The 19,842-nt window shown below is 34.2% G+C and overlaps 1 protein-coding gene across 4 annotated transcripts in view; it reads left to right on the plus strand.

Moving 5' to 3' along the window:
* Positions 1–19,439, plus strand: part of LOC129265385 (zinc finger FYVE domain-containing protein 26-like) — a 59,632-nt gene extending 40,193 nt beyond the window's left edge. For all 4 annotated transcript variants that reach the window (XM_064102236.1, XM_064102234.1, XM_064102237.1 and 1 more), the window contains 16 exons: positions 1,850–2,109; positions 2,645–2,784; positions 3,575–3,627; positions 6,246–6,433; positions 6,886–7,046; positions 7,846–8,022; positions 8,406–8,571; positions 9,266–9,358; positions 9,659–9,721; positions 10,213–10,362; positions 11,210–11,407; positions 12,132–12,376; positions 13,093–13,312; positions 13,585–13,644; positions 14,024–14,257; positions 14,678–19,439. In XM_064102236.1, coding sequence (XP_063958306.1) covers positions 1,850–2,109; positions 2,645–2,784; positions 3,575–3,627; positions 6,246–6,433; positions 6,886–7,046; positions 7,846–8,022; positions 8,406–8,571; positions 9,266–9,358; positions 9,659–9,721; positions 10,213–10,362; positions 11,210–11,407; positions 12,132–12,376; positions 13,093–13,312; positions 13,585–13,644; positions 14,024–14,257; positions 14,678–14,908 — 2,639 coding nt within the window. In that variant the 3' untranslated portion in view covers positions 14,909–19,439. The remainder of the gene's footprint in view (positions 1–1,849; positions 2,110–2,644; positions 2,785–3,574; positions 3,628–6,245; positions 6,434–6,885; positions 7,047–7,845; positions 8,023–8,405; positions 8,572–9,265; positions 9,359–9,658; positions 9,722–10,212; positions 10,363–11,209; positions 11,408–12,131; positions 12,377–13,092; positions 13,313–13,584; positions 13,645–14,023; positions 14,258–14,677) is intronic.
* The last annotated feature ends 403 nt before the right edge of the window (positions 19,440–19,842 follow it).

Here is a 19,842-nt window from a genome sequence, read left to right on the forward strand (position 1 = left end):
GTAATAACAGGAGGGTGTTTTATACAGTTATTTCAAAAGTTATGCATGTCTTCATAAATGAAGAAAATAATTCTAAACATGGTTGAGAAACCTACAAGAATTGCCATATTCCAGGTAGCTCACATCAGAGAGTCTAATTCTATTTGACAAGAAATAATTTTCAAGTCATTCAGCTTTTCATTAACTTTGAGTGACAGCCTGTATATTACACAGGAAATACTATAGGTGAAATCTACAAAAACAGGAGTAGATTTCATGACCAGCTGGTGATATGAACACTTGTTGAATTGAGTAATGTACATTAAATCAGCTAAACTGGAACTAACTGGCAAGACTTTGTGAACAAAGAGGAATGTAATTAACCATTAGCCAGTCTCCTTAATTAGCAATCCATAAGTGAAGACTTTCCAATATCCCTGCTTATATACACACTTGTAATACTGTCATGTTGCAATATTTGGACTGAGGCGTATATGAATTAAGGTCAGTCAAAATGCTTTAATCTACACAGGCAGTGTTTGTCATCTCACTAAAATAGAGCATCATTCATATACATCACATTGGAAGTGATTGCAAAACAATTAAAATGATTGCGCATAATGAGTGTGTATTATTGATAATTAAAAAAGCATGTAATGTATTGCATATATATGAGCAAGGTATGAGTTTGCTCTATATAAAATATGAAAAATAAACATCAAAGACAGGAAGCAAAATACTAATAAATTCATTGACCCCTGTTTATATACGATACATATGCTATCAAGAGGATTACGTCCTTTAAATAGACACACCATTTATTGCTTAATTTCTAGATAGCTTTTATACGACCAGGTTAATTGAAGCATATTTTTTCCAAATTAAATTGTTGTTATACCTTAATCTCCAAAAAGTGCATTTTCTTGCCTGTCATCAGTAAAGAGATAAAAATCATTAAAAAACACCAGGAACATTTAAAATGGTCTGTATTTAGGAATTAAGCAGAGATGAAATTATGAAAAGGTATGTGACACCTACATAGGCTTTCATATGAGAAGTATGAATTTTTATGAATAAAGTATAGAATGCATTTGATCACTTTTCTTTTAACAATGATTTCTGTCATTGCACTAAGTTGGGGTTTTCAACCACTTTTCTTCATTTTTGTCTGTATAGATTTGTTATGTATGATTTTAGAAAGATACATTATATTTCATTATTTTTTATTCTATGAATATGCATGGACTAATATAGACATTACAATAAGTGCTTATACATGGCATGGCTTTTATTTATTAATCTATTTACAGTAAGTATATGTTGTGTTTATTGTATTATTAACATTCTATGTTTTATGTTCATTACATTTACTGTATACAGGCTGTTAAGTAATTTTATTTGGTGCATTGTCGTTTAGTTATTTTAATTGTTTGATTTATTTATTTATATATTGATTTATATATTTACTTATATATTTGTTTGATTGTTTTATGTATAATCATTTTAATTATTCATTGAATTAATTAATATAGTCTTATATTTTTGTCATTTTTCATTTTATTTTTCTTATTTAATGATATTTTTTTAATTTCCTTGAAACTAATTTTAGTACTTGTGGAGCTCAGAAAATTAGATACGTATTTGTTTGAAATGGCTCTACTAAATAATATACAATAAACACAGAATTCAGTGGTCGGGATGTTTCAAGGTACTCTGATGAAATACACAAGTTTCAATAGTTAAATTTATGAATAAAAATATGACAGAATAAATCAGATATTAATTTAATTTGCTTCAAAACATTCACAATTTCTTATCTATCAAAGTGATGATGATATCTTATATTCAAAGATTTATTATCTCCGTATAGGTCAAAGTCCAGGACTAACAAGTCCTGGTTTAACCAGCCCACCATCCCGTCGGACAAGCCGAGATGGTCAGAACTCTGACCAGTTGGTATCGCCTCCTAGTTCTGCCACCAGACCCCCTCCTCTTCCAGAGGTACCAGAAAAGCCCCCGGGTGTGTCTGTAGAGGGGGGTGAGTTACCCGCTGTACCCCCTACTAGGGATCAATGGGTACCTGATGATAAGGTCTCAAACTGTATGGTGTGCCAGGATAGGTTTAGTATGGTGAGTGAATAACATGAATCACAGGTGAAAAAAAGTGAACTGGAACTTGAACTTGAATAGTAGTAAAGTTATGATTTGGTCTACTATTTATTTTAAAAATTTGTATGATTTTTTTCTTTCAAAGAAAGATTTTGTTCAAAATCAAATATGCACACAAAAAACAAAAAACTAATATTGCATTTTACAGATGTATCCTACACTCTACAAGCTCCACAAATTTATCAACCTCCCCCATCTTCAACCTCTTTCCATAATTCTGTCGTATGTATTTCTGGAACATTTGTGAATTTAAATGAAGTTTTAATAGTTTTGAGAAACAGCCCTTCGAGTAATATATATAATATAACCTTTTTATGAAAAATTAGGAAAAAGAATTGATAAAATCAATTAATTCATACATATATAAATATTGAGTAATTATGTTAGTAAAATAATTACTGTAAATACGTTGGCTAATATCACGGTGTTATCTTACCAAACAAAATAGATATCTATTGATTTTAAAATAGATTGTATCTATTCATATCTTGAACAGTTTAACAGAAGACATCATTGTCGACGCTGTGGACGTGTTGTATGTTGGAAGTGTTCACAGTTGCGTGCGGTGGTTGATGGATATGGAGATACGCCTGTCAGGATCTGTGATCAATGCTATGAACGTTTTATCGCTCCTAGGTAGGTCTTCCTCATCATTTATATTTAGTGTAAAAATAAAGAAAGAATCAGGAAAAAAAGAAACATTTCTTTCTTGAAAAAATTATTTTGAATGCCTTGATTAAAATCTATTTTATGTGTAACTGCACTGGAATTAGTGTGTCAGCTTGTTGGCATGTTAGTCTGTGCTGTGTCTTTCACAGCCCTTTTCTGCATTTCCCTTTGTTTTATATATCCCGACATGGAGAATTAGTATGGAAACGATGCTAATCAGGGCTCCTGCAGAAAAAAAATGGCTCAGACTTTGTTAGAGTCACCTTAATATGGCTCCAGCAATAATGTGATGAGTAGTAAGAATTAATGAAAGTGATTTTTACCTTGGCTATTTTCACAGAGTTATTGATATTCTGTTTTATCAAATGGGTGTCAATGTCGTATGAATGTTAGAATATTGTGTTATATATAGCAGAGTAATGAGTAATGATTTATTTTGGGCATGGGGCTATAGAAACTCTTGTTGGAATGCTCCCCAGGGAGTGGATAAAGTGCATTCATTGTGTGCAACCAAGCCAGGATCCAATGTCCAGGGTAGTAGTATATCTGGGCTTAGAGATTTTATTTAATAAAAGCAGAATATTATTATTATTAATGATTTGAAAACTAAATAATGAAACAGAATTTAAAAAATGCTAGAAGAAGATGAAAGGCCTCTGAGAAACTGGTTGTAGATATTGTTTATTAATTTATGCTACTGATTTGATTGATTGATCTTTTTAATTAAATTTGTAATTATATTTCATGTAATTTTAAGATCATATGGAACTCCTCAAGCACTAGAACAAAGAATGAAAGGCAAAATGTCAGGTAAGGTTCATTATCCTATTTATTTTGCTTTAAACATACTTATAAAAGTGTGCAAGGTTATATTTCAAAAAATGTAAAGAAAAATTATTCAATGGCAAAGACTGATGAAAAATGAAATGCACTTGATTTAGTGATCGATCCATACAATTTAATTCTTAATGCTCGTGGCATTAATGCTGTCACATGTCATTGGAAATATTTTGGTAATTAAAGGACAAGTCAACCCCAACAAAAATTTGATTTGAATAAAAAGAGAAAAATCCAACAAGCATAACACTGAAAATTTCATCAAAATCGGATGTAAAATAAAAAATTTATGACATTTTAAAGTTTTGCTTAACATCACAAAACAATTTTATGCACATCCTGGCTGGTATGCAAATGAGAAGACTATGACATCATCCACTCACTATTTCTTTTGTATTTTATTATATGAAATTTGAAATATTCTAATTTTCTCCTCATTGTCAAGTGATACAACGATTAATTCCTCCCTGAACATGTGGAATTAGCATTGTTAAATACTATATGGTATATTCAAGTTGGTCCTTATTGTCAAATCTATAAAAAATGAAATATTGTGTAATTCAAACAATAAAAAACAGAAGAAATAGTGAGTGATGGACATCATCGACTGACTCACCTAGTTGTGCATATCACTGTTTTGTGAAAAATAAGCGAAACTTTAAAATGTCATAACTCTCTTATTTTACATCCGATTTTGATGAAATTTTTAGCACTATGCAGTCAGACTGCAGGTCCCAAGAAAGTGGCTTCTTTCATCCAAGTGATATTCATGACTTGAGATGTTTTGCATATTTAATGAGCTTGATGCGGACCAAAACACCTCTTTTCATTCGGTCATTGCTGCTCTAATTATGCATCGAATTTCATGAATTTGGTACCATTGTAAAGAAGAAGAATCATTCTTTCAGGTCATGTGTTTGAATTTATTCAAGGATTTTGTAATATAGGTTAAAATTTTGATCTAAAATATGCTACAAAATAAATATTTTCACCTGACAAAAGCTGCTATTTTCACACTTTATTTTTGTTTGAGCCCAAATGATTTTTATATCATGATAAAGCTGAATATGTATGCTTTGAAATGATATAGGTTTCAAAATAAGAATTGGTTTAATCGGGTCAAGATCACACTTTTCATTTGCCAAGTACATAAAGCAGCTTGAAATCAAGTATACTGCACTCTGATTGGTCAAAAAGACCACACAATGGCAAATTCCAACGGTTCCAGTGCTTGGGTTCGTGGGAAGGTCACACTTCCCATGTGGTAATCTCCTCAAATACCCCGCGCCTGTTGTTCTGTGAACCTTATCCAGCCAATCAGAACTCTGGATTTCATGCAAGTACAAAATTTTAGAAATCTCGTCTTGTACCTTGGTGGGAAAAGTGTGATCTTGACCCGATTAAAAGGTGCCGCATATCAAGAGTGGCATTGTGAGAAAGTACAGAAGTTCAGCTTTATGGTGATATAGATATCATTGAGGCTCAAAATAAAAAGTTTTGCACAATTTGCCAAAGAAAACAGAGGAAGAAAACTCAGTTTTGAGGCACAATTTCAGGCCAGAAATTTACTTATTTAACAAAATATTGTATACAAAATAAATGACCAATATGAAAGGGTAACTTTTACTCTATCTGATGGTGCAATAATATTTCATTTAACTTGAGGTTAAAACAGGTAAATTCTTAGAGAAAGAAAATCTCACGAATCACGAGATTTTGCAAGGAGGAGGATTCAGCCACGAGATGATTTGGATGAATCTGGCCTTTTTGCTCATTAGCATAGGGACCTGCGGTCTGACTGTATGCTAGTTTGATTTTTCTCTATTTATTCAAGTCAGCATTTTCCTGGGGTGGACTTGACCTTTAAGAAGTTACAAGTACAATTTATCATTTGAATGCAAGAATACATATTAGATTATCTGATCTGTATTGTTTTGTTACTATTTCCATTCAATTTGTTTTATTACCTTATCCAGATATTGCATTTCAAGTTTGTAGATACCTTAATCTGTTTTAATTTTTTCTGTAATTAAAATTTTGAAATTTTTCCTTGAAATGTATGTAAAGTTTAACTGTTGAAAATTATGCTATCCCAAAACGTGCAACTATAGGGACCCATACATGGTATGTGACAGTACTGTGTCTAACATTAAGGAGTGCGTTTTCTCATTTCTCACACTTTATTTTGTTGAAAGTTAGGAATCAAAGTTCTAGGTATACAAGTCATACACCTTTTGGTTCCTTTTTTTTTTGGGGGGGAGGGGTGTTTATAATATATGCTTGTTTTTTGTCAATGAAAATAAGTGAATCGTATTTCCATATCTTACTGACTGGACATGGTGGCTCAGTGGTACAGCGTCCATCTCAAGAACAGGAACTCACGGGTTCGATCCCAGTCCAAGTCATACCACAGACTTTAAAAATGAGACCTTCTGCCGTCTTGACAGGCGCTCGACATAATGAATGTAGAAGTGAAATAATAACATTATGTTATGCAGGGCTCGCTGGGAGAACAGTTCATAAGAGCTAAAGTGCTACCCTGGGTAAATAGAATTATTATTATTACTGTAAAGATTCTTTTTTATATACAGGAGGAAGAGGATCTGGAGGATCGGGGACCATGCCATCAGTCTCACAATCCTTAACACCATCTCAGCCAACCCCTGAGCTAGGTATGGGAGGGGAGGGGTTGACAGAGTATGGTCCTGTCACTGATTGGAGATTATCATTGGATGAAGAATACTGTAGTATGGTCAGAGAAGATTTCTACTATGAACAGGTTTGCACTTTGCTTACAAACGGTTGATATTTGTAGATATGTTAGTAGAATGTATGTACTGTACACTCTGTATTATTAGAGGAATATCAAACTTGATGGACAATTTTGTACAAGGTAGGGAAGTTGGCATGGGTTTTATTTACATTTGATTCACTTTATTTAATTTATTGTTATATTTCTGTGTCACAATCTCCTTTATAATAATAATAATAATGGAACCCATGTCCCTCAGATTGAAAGACGAAAGTCATAACCACTAGACCACTATGCCTACACGTCATATCCACATACCTCACATATAGACAACCTATTGAAGTTGAAATGTTCACAAGGATCATCTTGCAAAATTCTTAAATTAAACTACTGTCTACCATTTGATGTCGTGTTTATCATACTAATTTGGATGGGAGTATACAGAATGAGATTAAAGTAAAAGTCTTTGTTCTTTGCAGGCTCCCAGTACATCCCTATGTCTATCCATCTTGGAGCTTCACTCTGACCCAGGGGCATGTGGTCACCTGATTCTTCTACTGTGTCAAAGGTTATCTGAGTATCTCAGACCGGTCAGACCAGGTGAACCAAACACTGAGGTGGACTATAGTCTTGTTCTCAGGTAAAGATTCTCTTCTACAAATGTTAATGTTCTGTCATTTTTTTTAAATCAAGAATATCCTGTTGAAAGAAAGGGTGGAGGTGGTGCAGAAAATGTTGTAGATAAAAGACAATTTTTGTAAAGTTATCTAAAACAGAGGGGAAAACCTTTGAACTTTATTCCAGGACAATTGAATAGTACCAAGCATTGTTGCTAAAGCATTACTGAACAAGAAATGATTGTTTGGAGTTATGGCACTTGTTGGTCTTGATACTATAATAGTACAGTAGGTTGCACCCCAAAAGTCTGAAACCGAGCCAAAATGAGTATTTTGTAGTTTTCCAGCTTTAGAGTGGTGTAGATTTGGCTAGATTACTTTGTAGGCTTTCTATATTAAAAGTGATTTGGTTAATGCTGGTTCGGGTGAATGATGTAAAGTGTATGGATCCGTCCATGGTTTAGAATTGGTCATTATAAAGAGTTTGCCACAGAGTAGATGCTTGCACACTAAATACAGTCTTGGTTAGCTTTAATGATTTATAAATAAAAAAGTGAAAATGGCTTGTTTATGTGTACTATTCAAATAAAGAATGTCCACACTAAATGAATGGCCATTCTGGTTAGCAAAACAATTACCATAACAGTTATTATGCAGTTGTTCTGCAAGTAGTTTAGTATGATTGGGGACATAGTTACCCTGACCATATGTATGTAGGCACCTTAATTGTTTCATTTCATTTCCAGTGTAGTGCTTTACACATAGGAAAAGACTACATTCCTTCATATGACTTTGACCATGTCTGATTCTTTTTTACTCCAGCATGATGCGTACTTTATTGCTGAACAGCAAGCTGAAGTTCTTAGGTTCAGGAGACAGTGCTAGCCTAGAGCTGTGTGATACCTATCTTGGTCATGTGGATCTTCTTAATATGTTTGTTTCAAGTAACTGCACGGATATACCAAGTATTCAACAACTCACACAGATAGATACTGCAAGGTATGAATGTGCATTTTATTGAAATTTATTCATCATTAATCATATTGATATATTGGTTTGTTTATAAATCTATTCATACTTTTAACTTTATTGTTGTTCTTTTTTCTTTATTCCTCTTGTATTGTTTGTTTTTGTTTTGTTTTGGGGGTGGAAGGGGTAGGGGTCAATATCAATAAAGAATCTTCAATTACTACATATCCTGATTGGGTGTCAAAGTTCATCTTGAGTTTATTAGTTTTATTTAAATGGAGATGTCTGGAAATTATGGATAGATACTGCAAGGTATGAATGTGCACTTTATTGAAATTTATTCATCATTAATCATATTGATATATTGGTTTATGCGGATCATATTTCAATTTTTCATTGATGTCACCCCCCAGACGTATCCGAGACAAGCTTGTCCTGTCAGAGCGTTTGTCCCTTGCCATGGAGGTCTCCACCAAGTGTGGGCTGGATCCTGGAGCTGTGTGGGCAGCCTGGGGACTCAGCTGCCTCCAGGCTGGAGATTATGAAGGAGCCAGGGAGAAACTCAGTAAAATACTGAAGGTAAAATATTCTGAGGCAAGGAATTTTTCAAATTTATGATGCACTTAATCAGTGGGAGGTAAATTATAGCCTGGTATCACTTGAATGTAGTATTTGTAAAGCTATTTGGATATCACTTTAATATGTAGTAAGTGCTGTATTAAATTGGATTAATTTATATCACTATCCTTATCTTCATCATAATTGTCATCATCATCACCATCATCATCATCATTACCATCAACATCATTGTCATCGTCATCATCATCATAATCATTATTATCATCATCATCATCATCATCTGCTTACTTCTCATCATCATTACCACCATCATAAACATAGTCATTAAAATGATTTAAAATATGATATATGGTACCAAACAGAAGATACTCATATCGTTTTTCATACTCTGTTATCATACCAATTACAGTACTTATGTTCTGATAACATCCTGCACTTTTTAAAAGGTTCAATGTATTTGATTAATAACATTGAAATTCATATATCCACTAAAAAAATAACAACAAATGCATATGTCATGAAAAACTCATGTTGAGCATAATGTCATTATGATTCCCCAGTAATAATCACTGACTATTAAATGTAACACAACAAGTTATCAGTTATCCCCAAATTATGTATTTAGAGTATACCTTGCCAATTTGAGATGTGTAATTATTATTTTTTTCAAATTTACTTTGTGTTGTGTTATTAGACCCCTACAGATAGGAACCAAACTCAGGGACCCAATAAACTGTTACAGGAAATCATCAAGATTTTGGAATCCTCAGCTGGTCAAACGATTAAGGTAATCCATTGCTCAGTTTATGGAATATTGTAAGTGTAGTTCTTGTATTCATTTCAATACCTAAATCAATTTGGATGTAGTTTTTGACAGGTGATTGGAAGGTATGAGTCAATAATTTTTCATTATGAAACTTGATAGCAAAAAGAGTAAGCAAATATTTGTATCTTTTCCAGATTGTATGATTTTTTATTTCAAAGAAATCCTCCCAACTAAAAGTATTCTAGCAGTCTTTTTTCTTTTTTTTTCACTCTGCCTTGAATTTCAAATGTGTATCATGTTACCCTTATTTGTGTTTTGTAGGTTCAAGACATCTTGACACTGTCTGCTAGTTCTATAAAGGACTTTATCTCACAGCCGTACAAGGTAATGATCCCGAACTGTATACTTTCCAAATGAAAATCAGAGAACATACATTATTTCTCCATTGCTTCAATGTATTAACATTTGTAAAATCCTAATATGCCTTCTCCCATAAGTGAGATGATACTACAAATATAATCAACTATGTCTTCAAGTAACTCTTAAGGAATCCTTGGCAAAAATTGTTATAGAGCTCTTCATATAACTGGCCACAACTCACTCTGATCTGTCTAGTTATATTTTATTGCAGTCAATTCAAAAGATTTTGTGCAATTTATTTGCCAGTGCATGAAATATGGAACCAGAATGTGTATATTTCCTTTACTACATTCTGAACAAGCAGGGTGTAACTTACATTTTTTTATATCGGTACACATAATGTATGGTTCCAAGAACATCTTTGGTGGAATATATTAAATATTCTTAGTAGATTTCTACTTGATTTAGTGGTCAAACATTGCATTTTTTTGCTCCTTTTCCTTTCCTTTTTACAGATTGTACCAGAGTCAGATAAGTTGACAGAGAATCGTGCTCTTAAAGAATGTGTATACTACATTGAGACATACAGTTCACACCTAACGGCTATTCAGTTCTATAAGAGACATGGGATGTTCCCAAAGGCTGTTATCTATATTCTCCAAGAGGTATCAAAATCATATAACTCCTTCTTTCAATATATGAATAGTGTGAGATGTTAGCATTGAAGTTTAAAGATCGTTAGGCATCATTCTTCGTGGAGAGTATGATACATGCAGTGTCTTTATCTATTTACAGATGTCCTTAATTCAGTGGAATTAAGTTTCACAACCAATAAATGTTGTGCAATTTTTTCTGGATAATTTTTGCTCTCCTCGCCTGAAAAAGTCATCATTTCCCCATCTCTTGACTGAAATTTGCCAAATCCAGGAAGGGGATATTTGAACAATTCAAATGTGAAGTATTATAGTTAAAATTTGGTATTTTCAAGTATTTGGGTATTTATGGTAGTGTAGAGATATAGATCCAGCAGATGAACTTCATACATGTATATCTAGTGCCCTAGTTGGTGTTTGTTTTACACCAATACAACACCTAATTTGAAATCAAGGATTGTTATTACATTAGGGCCTTTCCATATACAGGGTTATAGTTGGGTTGATTCAAATCAATCTCAAATTATTTTTTTTTAATGTATGTTGGTAATGTGTGATATGAATTGCATCTCTTTGTGAGATAATACTGTTAAGATTTGTCCTCTCCTTCAGAATTAAAACAAGAAATGAGCGGATGGGGGGGGGGGGATGTTTCAAGTTACATGTGTCTCAATATCAAGTTAGTATTATATTAAGAGTTGGGAGCAGGATGTAACACATCGTTGGATTTGCCAGATCTTGTTCATGGGAGGCACACTGCTGGGTCATCTCTAAATTAGATTATATTTCAAATATGTAAGCACATTTATATTGCTTTGTAGCATTCAGAATACAATGAATCTTGTATATATCCTTTCAGCAATGTTCTAATGAGGTATTCCTAGAGGGTTTGTTGGTGCCAAGCATAAAAGAAGGACAGTTTGGGCAACTGCAGGAAGGCATGCTGAGAGTAGATCCCTCGTTAGTTAAATGGCACCCTTACCTGACAGCATCCTGTCGTCATGTCAACCGTCTAGGCTGGAGCCACATCCTCTATCAGATGCAGCTCTTCATGAAGGCAAGTAACTAGATAGCTTGAATTAAGATTGTCTTAATGGAAGACTTATAAAGGCAAACATAAGTTCATGTCTGAGTAATTACTAGCTTACTAGTTCTGCTGCTGCTAATGGTGATGATCAATAATGAAGGGAATGTTGGGAATGATGATGATGGTGATGCTGGTGATGATGATGGTGATGATGATGATGATGGTGATGATGATGATGGTGATGATGGTGGTGATGATGGTGGTGATGATGGTGATGATGATGATGATGATGATGGTGATGAAGAAGATGGTGATGAAGATGATGGTGATGACGATGATGATGAGGGTGATGGTAATGGTGGTGATGACGATGCAGGGGTGTGAGTGGTCACAAATAAAAAGATCTGAAAAAAGCTGAAACTTGTAGAAAAGGTCTGAAATAGAAAGAGCTCCCATACTTTTTGTACAGAGGAAAGCCAAAAATAAGCTGAAATTAAGCTGAAAATCAAAACGAAAAAAATCTGAAATCAGATAAAAATCTGAACTCTCACACCCCTGAGTCGATGATGATTATGATTATTATGATCATTATTTCCAAAGTAAGCACTGCTGCTACATTGAATCCCATAATGCAGGTGAGACTGGCAGAGGCGTTCAACTTTGTATAGTATGGGCTCTCCAGTACATTTTTATATACATGTAGCACTTTTAAATAAAAATAATTTTTTCCTCTGTTGTTAATCCACACCCTTAGGACTTTGTACGAGCAGCCATGACATGTATCAAGTTCTTCCAGACCAGAGCTACCTCATATTCGGACCTCTTTGAGCGTCTTCATCATGTGAACAGGGCTAAAGATCACATGACTGCTGTGATGGATGATAAACAGTGGGGAAGCGTGCCCCGCCCTTCCCCTGGTAGCCCATCATCAAGAGGGTGGGGTGGAGCCACAGCAGAGACTAATATCAGACTCACTCTTACTCCGTCAGAACTTACTAAGTAAGGGTTGATAATTCAAATTCACTTTGTAATTAACTATGTGTTTTTGTTGGTCTCTTCATACCTGAAGGCATTTTAGAGATTGGTCTGTTTAATGTATTTATTCATTTTGGTTATTTATTTATCATTATTTAATTTGTTACCAATATTAGATTATGAAATCATACTCTCACTCTGTTAGGTTTTGTATTTTTAAAACAGAAAATGGCATCACTTATATAGACATTTACCGGTACATGTATTTAAGAATAAAAAACTATAGGCTTCTACTAAATGGGTGTGTCATGGTCTTGTGGTTCTGACTCTCGCCTTTCAAACAGAGGGTTGTGGGTTCGAATCCAAGCCATGGTGTGTTTTCCTTCAGCAAGAAATTTATTCACACTGTGCTGCACTCAACCCAGGTGATGTGAATGGGAACCCAGCAAGATAAATTCCTTGAATGCACTGTGCGCCGGTAATGGTAGCTCGAGCTAAAGCCTGGATAATAATAGCAAGCGCTTTGTATCCTCAGACAAAACACTCTATATAAATCCAGCTATTATTATTATTATTAAATGTGGCCAGTGAAGGTGATGAATAATAAAAGGTGAAAGAAAATTTTAAAAATTATTATGAATAAGCATTACATGATGATGATGAGCATATGTGTGATCGTGGGTTTTTTGTCTTTGCCATTCTTTGTATAAAACGTGAAGTATATGTCTTTATTTCCACAGGCATCTAAATACGATCAGCCTGCAGATAGAAGTCACTACATTCCTCCATCGTCATCTTGGAAAGAACAGTCTGGTTCCACCCATATCTCCCACTCAGACCTCCTCAACTCAACAAGCTGGTCTGACTAGAAAGCAGTCAGTGGTTGGGGGTGGGGTGCAGTTATCAGGGCTACCCACACTGTTTGGCAACAGCATGGAGAAAGCAGATGTCGTTCACAAGGTAAGATATAAACACGACTTCATTTCTTAAAGGTTTTTATCACTTTTTAGTTGTCATTGGCCGTCGTTTAAGTGCTTATCTGCCAATCAGAACCAATTACTTAATTGATGTTTGAAAACTTCAGAAGTTGGTGTGTAGTATTCTTTGTCTGGCAATGGTGTAGACATAATTTCAACTGTGTGCATTTTAGAAACCATTTTAGTTATTCATCTGTTCTCCATTTGCTTTCTATCTTTGCTCGTGTAAGAAACATCATGTTATTTAATTTTCAGGTTCTGTTAGCTGGTACAACAATACAAGAAGGGTTCCAACTGGCGTTTAAAATCATTCAGGTACAGTCTTCTTTCCTATGTTGATTTTATGTAAATTTATGCTAAGTATGTGACAAATTTGATTCGTCTTTAGGTGATTCTATTATTTTCATCCAGTTGTATGCTAGGTATCCTGTACAATTATTAAAAGTATAATTGTATTATACTGAAGTTCCTATTAATCAGGAGACATAAAGGTTAGAGAGTTTTGAGAGGTCAGGGAACTAGTAAATTTCTTTGTAAAATAAATAATCTTTTTTTTTTAAACATAAATTGTTATCCTGCAGATATAGGAATCTAGCTCAGGTTATCCCTGCTTTGCTCGATGCAAATATTGACAAATTATACATATTTACTTTTTCTGCTTGGAAATGTCAAAGAAAATTTCTTTCTTCAATAGGACTTCCGACTTGCCGAGACTAAGATCTACAGTCGGGCAGGACGTCGTCTCAGTCTCCTCAAGAAGTTCAACGAGGTCAAATTGCTTCTCAAGTGTCATAAGGACACTGGATTGGCTAGCAAGGAGTCATGTGATGAGATCCTTGATGCCAGTGTGAGGGCGCTCGTTGGAGACAAGACGCAGGTCAAAGGTGCAGAGGAGTTGATCAAGCTAATGCAAGGGGATACAAGCAAGGTGAGTTGTAATGCTAATTTCAGGGGAATTCTCTTCATAAAGTTGTTCATATTTGATTTTAGAAAAGCCTAAGTATTTTGTGCTAAGTGAGAATCTATTTGTATGAGAATGTATTTCCCATGATCTGAATGGAATTGTTCATTTTTTGGGGTAGCATTACTATTTATAATAAAATGATGTACATACATGTAGATCACCATTTAGTTTTAGCCAATATCATAAAGCATGAATGAAAAATTGCATTTGAATTGTGCAATTTAAAATATCCTGAAGTCTTTTAGAACTATATGAAATTCTTATGAAACAATTTTTACTGTATATGTTTGCAGACTAGCTGAACAGTGAAAATTGTTTCAAGATATGAGATAGTTATTCAGAATAGAATATGCAATTCATTCACTACTCTTATGTTTGTGACAGATCAATGCATACATTTTGATTGGACGACTGAGGCAGGCCTACTTATTGGCAGTGAAGGGAGAGAGGGAGGATGATGTCAGACGCATCGCCATGGCAGCAGAACAAGCCGAGGCATCAGGGGTTAAACTGAAAGCTATTTGTGACCAGTGGCTGAGGGATTACGAGGCTAAGAGGAGAAACGCTGAACAAACCAAGGAGGTGCTAGCAAGGAGTAGGGCAACCAGGTATTGAGGGAGAGTATCAGGATGCACCGTTGAAAACTCAAAGTTTGTGATCAATTTTTACTCAGGTGTTTCATGCAAAGCTTCAGAAGTCCCAAAGAGGAGTACCATTAGAGCTCACTATTCTTAACGTATATGCTTACTATCATCAAGCTGTGTGCTATTCAATCTAATGAAACAAATACGCAGGTCATGGGGGAAGTACATGTAACAAGGCAAGTGTGTATGTACAACTCGTCGTTGGCTGAGTTAAGGGATAGCTATATACCTCAACATCTCTTTATGTATTGGCATTAGTGGGTCGGTACAGTCTTATCCAGTCTCAATACTTTCCTACCAACACATTCCAAAAAAATCAGTAAACGTGACCAGAGTGGCTTAGTTGTAGGATGCCTGCCTCATTTAAGCCCGGCTCACACTATGCGATTCATTGCAATCCGATTTTCAAAGAAATCATAATAACATTTGACATGAACTTTCCACCAATAAAATCTTAGCGATCCGTGGTCAGAATAGTCGTAGGACTACTGAAATCAAAATTTAATGTAGTTCGAGCCTCAATGTAGGAATAAAAGCAAATTCAATTTCAAATCGTAATGACGTCATCATCAGCTGCGACTTGAAGCCAATTTGAAACTTTTAGGGCATTTTGAAATTTCTAGCTTTGTGTCCTCATCGAATAAATGTCAAATGGAAATGGGAAAAATTCTAAAATTTGAATTTTCAAGATTCGGAAAAGTTCTTTTTTACTCGTATTCCGATCTCATAACTTTGGATTTCATTCATTTTGAAAAACTGTGTTAACTATCCGGGTCTACCTCTTACCTCCAAACATGTTCAGAAAGGATTGAGAATAACATATTCAACAGTTGAGAATCATACACCACCCCCAAAAGAAATAAATGTTTTAAAATGATAGAACCCATCTATCCTACATTTTGAGCCATTTCAATTAAGTTTCAGTGGGCGCCAATTCTGAGGCTGTTGAAACAAGTTTAGACTGAATATGTGCTTAAATCCAAATATGGAAACGATCTTATTGATTTTCTTGAAAACTCCTGACGATCATAATTACATGACATTATAATTCAAAACTTTCTGATATTTTCACTTTATTTTTAAAAGATTTTCCTCTTTATTATCGTTTGTTCTCCATCTATAAAATGCTTGTATTTGGCTTGTATTGTGCACATTGAGTATTACCCATTTACATGTACATCTAGTCATATCTTTTCCTTTCCATTTGATGTAAACATGGAAAGAACACTATTATGTAAGTTTTCTCTTCAAATTACTGTCGGTATAACCTGGATTTTTAAATGCCTACACAACTCAAAAATACATGTCAAGTGTTTCTGATCAGGTTTATCCATGTGGTACAGTGTATATACATGTATAGCCTTGTGGTATTCTCAGCTGTGTATTTACGATTGAATAGAATACAAAGAACTAAATAGGATTCTGATATTTTTTTATTCAGAGGTTTAGAAAGAATGATCACTTGAGCAAATCTGACATTCTCCATATAACATGCATTTCATGGGGGATTTATACTTCATGCATAAAATCTTGCCAAATCAAACTCTCAAGAACAGTAATTTTATATTGATAGATCATGACCACCTTGGGGCATTGACTGCGCAAGTACCAGCACGTGTTTCATGGGATCATAAATTAAACACGACTAGGCCAGTATGCATACACTGTGTTTGTATGGCCTCATATGCAATTGAAAATACTACTAGTATCTTACCGTTTCCTTGTATGTTCATGGAATTGAAAGAGTTGTTGGAACTTAACATTCCCAGTACTAAAACTGACATTCTTGTCATATTTTCAAACTATTGTGAATGTATATTGTGAAGCTGAATATAGCAGCCGAGGAGTAAGAGGGCATTAATATCAGTTCTAATGAATTGAAATTATGTAACATATGTTAAAGTATTTAAATAATGAAAAAAAAAATCAACTCAAAGTGTTGACCTTGTGGAAATACACCAAACTAGGAGGGTGATGTGCCTTAGATTTTGTAATATTTGTAGCATTGATTTAGAATTTGATTTTATCGCTACCCAAGAAGTAAAATGCAATATCATCATGTATGCAATATTTGTATAATGTATGTCCAATGTATTGAGGGTAATGTGAAAATGTATGTGTATGTAGTTTTATTAGATGGCTTATTGCTCCCACTTATTGATGAAATTAATTGCCATATCATACAGCTGAAAACCCTGTTTCACAATTAGATTCTTAGTACATGTAACAAGTGCCATGCAAACTTATATACTCAGTATATGTTTGTTTTGTTCCAAAGTACGTAGTTTCTAACCATTAACAAATTAAAACTGGCATCAGAAGAATTGCTGTCACTTGGGCATTACGGAATATTATTACAAGATATTTGGCTGTGAAATGAAAATTGATAACAATGCATACTACTTTAAGTTTCAAACTTGAATGGACATTATTTGCCATATTGCCCCTTCCTTCTTTGTGTTATGACCATCTATGAAATAAGGCGGCGATGCTCTACCATATACCATCCTTTCTGTTCATGTTCTTGTGTAATAATATTGACCAAGATCTGTACATTTATTATTGACAATGGAGTATAACCTTTGTAATACAGTTTTGGTCACTATTTGTGATACCTATTAAGTTTAGCCTGAATATTCTATACATAATCATTTGTTGTAACTGCTTTAGAAATGCTGAATACTGAATCTGTAGAGAAAAGGTGCCATTTACTCAAATTATTTTTTTAAAGAAAAATTCAATGATAAGAAGTCAAGTAATATTCTTGCCCCCAAATGATATTATGGATATTATTGCAATTTGGGCTTATGTTATGTTTGTATGTTGAAATGAAAATGAAAATCCATATTTTATTATGAAAAATAGATATGAAATGAAATACTCCGAAGATTTGCTTTTCCCTATTGTGGGCCTGGCAGCCGCTGTGCAGCGCCAGATCGACGAGGCTCTATCCCTTTAATCGTTGAACGCCAAACAGGGTAGCAGCAATTTCCATCTTTTAACGTCTTTTGGTCTGACGCGGCCTGGGTTTAAACTCCCAACCTCCTGGTTGTGAGACGGACGCTCTGCCAAGTAAGCCAACACGCCGGTTATGTTACTGTATGTTTGTAAGATAACAAGGAAATCCACAATTATGTTATCCATTTTATACATAATTCATGATAAATCTGAAAAAGATTTGAATCATTGAAAATCAATATAGTCAATGTCACATGCATCGTATATAATAGGATGTTTGAAATATATCTGGCATGTCATCTAGACAAATTTGACTTAATATATGGGTCAAATAACACAACAGAACAGAATACCGGCTTCAAGTCATGTGATTTGAAAAAGCAATGGTTTTAGATATCAGGTGACCTTTAAAACTGAATTTATTTTAGAGATATTCAGTTGATAACTTCAGTGTATGATTTCGTCGATGATTGACTTTATTTTAAAGGTTTTAGCATAAAAAAATGACCAAAATATACTATCCTACCAAGGAGGCTCGTGTGATAATACTCAGCAAGGCATATACGGACCATGCGTAAGCTATTGTTGAAATTATTGTTGTGATTTTGAGACAAAATTTGGGATTATCATTAGTACGGGAAGCTAAAGAACATCAGCCGGGCCAGGCCGGGTACCAGCGGACTGAGGTGCTGCTGACATGGCTGGGCTCGAATCATGAGAATAGGAGACTATTTATTTCAAATGTCACATGTTCTTTCATTTTGCCAATAATGCCCAAATAATAAGGTGACGGTTTTGACTGTCCCAATTAATTCAGGGTTAAAGGGGTAGGGGTGCCTTGCCTTTTCTTAGCAAGCTATCAATATTTACTCGTTTCATGTCTAAATACCAAAATGTAAAAATGGTCATTCATAATCTTTGCATCATGGATGATTTAAGTACAGATACATGTAGCAGCCAAAACTAAAGTGAGCTTTAATTCAGGTTTTTATTGATTCATTAATCCAGAATGACTGCTTCTTGAAATGTTCTCTGGACCATTTTCTAACATGAAATAATCCATTGAATTGCAGCAACATTCACATAATTTTTCACATCTAACATATTTATTGTCTCTTGTTAACTGCACCATTTTAAATGCTGATAGTGTGTAATGGAGATATGATGTAATGTTTCCCGACTTTTTCAAATCGACAAGTCCATCTATAAACTGATTAGACATGTACTGTAGAACAGTCATATGTTGTGATATAGCCCATTGATTTTCAGTCATGTCGGATTTACAAGGCTATTCTGTGCAAATGCATCCAAAAGGTAATCAATAATTAAACTTATCAAATACTGGAATAAATCAGTATTATGAAGTATCATTTTGGATGTGTTATTTCCATTTGATTTCTTTCAAAGAATGTCTGGAATATGTCTTTCTTTTATTTGATTTATAAAGATATTTTACTTTTATATATTTATATAATGGCAAATTGTATATGAGAAAACATAGATATACAAGTATTATACAATAAATTTTTTTTATTAACATCTTATCACTTTTGTGACTAGCCCGTTTATATTTAATATTTTGTTTACCTACATTTTCATCTATCCATCCATCCGTCCTCCATCCATCCACCTATCTATCTATCTGTCTGTCTGTCCGTCTGTCTATCTATTACAGAAACTTTAAAGTGCCATTGACTTGTAGAGATGGCGAGATAACTTATCTTGCCAAGTCAACATAATTATGTCAACATTGCAAGATACATTTTCTTGCCTCGTGAATGTACAAAAAGTTTATTTTAATATGGAAAAATATGGTTTCTCATCAAGTTGACTTATGAAAAGTTGTAAGTTAACATGGCAAGATATGCTATCTCACCAAGTCGACATAAAAACAATTGTATGTCAACACGGCGGGATAAATTATCCCTCCATCTCTACAAGGCGATG

The sequence above is a fragment of the Lytechinus pictus genome, chromosome 7 (genome assembly GCF_037042905.1).
Source record: "Lytechinus pictus isolate F3 Inbred chromosome 7, Lp3.0, whole genome shotgun sequence".
In the NCBI taxonomy this organism is placed as follows: Eukaryota; Metazoa; Echinodermata; class Echinoidea; order Temnopleuroida; family Toxopneustidae; genus Lytechinus; species Lytechinus pictus.